This window comes from Mandrillus leucophaeus, unplaced genomic scaffold (genome assembly GCF_000951045.1).
Source record: "Mandrillus leucophaeus isolate KB7577 unplaced genomic scaffold, Mleu.le_1.0 Scaffold1, whole genome shotgun sequence".
Classification (NCBI taxonomy): Eukaryota; Metazoa; Chordata; class Mammalia; order Primates; family Cercopithecidae; genus Mandrillus; species Mandrillus leucophaeus.
In genome coordinates this window covers 1,243,107-1,244,484 of record NW_012098097.1, presented here as the reverse complement: position 1 = coordinate 1,244,484, position 1,378 = coordinate 1,243,107, and the positions used below count along the sequence as shown (strand labels likewise).

The 1,378-nt window shown below is 38.7% G+C and overlaps 1 protein-coding gene across 1 annotated transcript in view; it reads left to right on the top strand.

Annotated features, from left to right (window-relative positions):
• The window catches only part of ABCA8 (ATP-binding cassette, sub-family A (ABC1), member 8), an 80,035-nt gene that overhangs the window by 13,102 nt on the left and 65,555 nt on the right, over window positions 1–1,378 (top strand). The window contains 1 exon segment of the mRNA XM_011979591.1: window positions 491–497. Coding sequence (XP_011834981.1) covers window positions 491–497 — 7 coding nt within the window.

Sequence of the window (1,378 nt, the reverse complement as noted above, 5' to 3'; positions counted from 1 at the left end):
GTAGGACATTAAATAACAGAGAGGCTAGGAAGGCAGATGGGCTGTGCATAGGGCAACAAATTAGGAGTCTGGAAGAGTTCCTTCCAGTATTAACATCTTATAAATCAATATTGACCTCTTGTTTGAATTAATACTTAAGGGAGACGTAGCAGAGCAGTGAAATATAAAGACTCTACAGCCAAAACCCCTGAACTTGAAACATGGTTACAAACACACTGGTTCATTAGGTTCTCTATCAATAAGATGAGGAAAATAAAGGTATTCCTGAATAGGGCTTTTGGGAGAATAAAATAAATTAATGCTTGCTAAACTCTTAAAATATTCTTCAACACATATTAATTGCTATGTGTGTGAGTGATTGTGTTGGTTTTGCCACTGTTTTGCTTTTTATTTTTAAAATTATTATTTCATTATAGCTTTCAAAGAATATTGTAAAACAAAATAAAAGAAATTGATGAGGAAAGGAAAGTAAATTATTCTGATATAAAAGAAATGGGATTTAAAAAAACATTCTTTCTTAACAAAAACAATGAAGGGAATTAAAGGCAAGTATGTAGACTTTTCAGTGAACACATCCAGAGAAAGACGACAACAGCTTTTGGGGAAGGAGCAGCATGACGGAATTACACATAAGGAAGAATTTCTTGTATCTGAGGAAACTTGTGATGGTCCTGAACATGGAGAGACTCCAGAGAGGACAGAAGGGTCTGAGGTTCACTGAGGGGCTACCCTGTATTAAGACAGTGCCTTACACAGCCATCATCTTATTGAGCCCACAGTTGCAGTGTTATTCCTGGTGTCCAGAGAAATAAAGGAATAATAGGGTGGTTACAGAGGTCGCCCAAGGTTACAGAGCAAGAATGCAGCAAATAAATTGTTCGATCCAAAATCTATTAGACTGGAAACCTAATTCCTCCCCCCGCCGCCACCCCCTAGAACAATGTGCATGTATGTGTGAGTGTACTTCTGAAATCAATTCTAGGAAAAACAATTCCTAATTCCCAAAGAATATTCCTAATTCCTAAAGAATTCTGCCCAAAACTTTTACCGTGTATTTATGTATCTTAGAATACCCAATAAATACCTGTTGAAAGAGAGAATGAATGGACGAATAAGTGAATGAGAACACTCAATAAATACCTGTTAAAAGAGAGAATGAATGGATGAATAAGTGAATGAAAAGTTACGTTAGAATCCATTTCAGGGCCGGGCGCAGTGGCTCACGTCTGCAATCCCAGCACCTTGGGAGGCCGAGACGGGTGGATCATGAGGTCAGGAGATTGAGACGATCCTGGCTAACAAGGTGAAACTCCGTCTCTCCCAAAAAATACAAAAAATTATCCAGGCATGGTGGCGGGCGCCTGTAGTCCCAGCTACT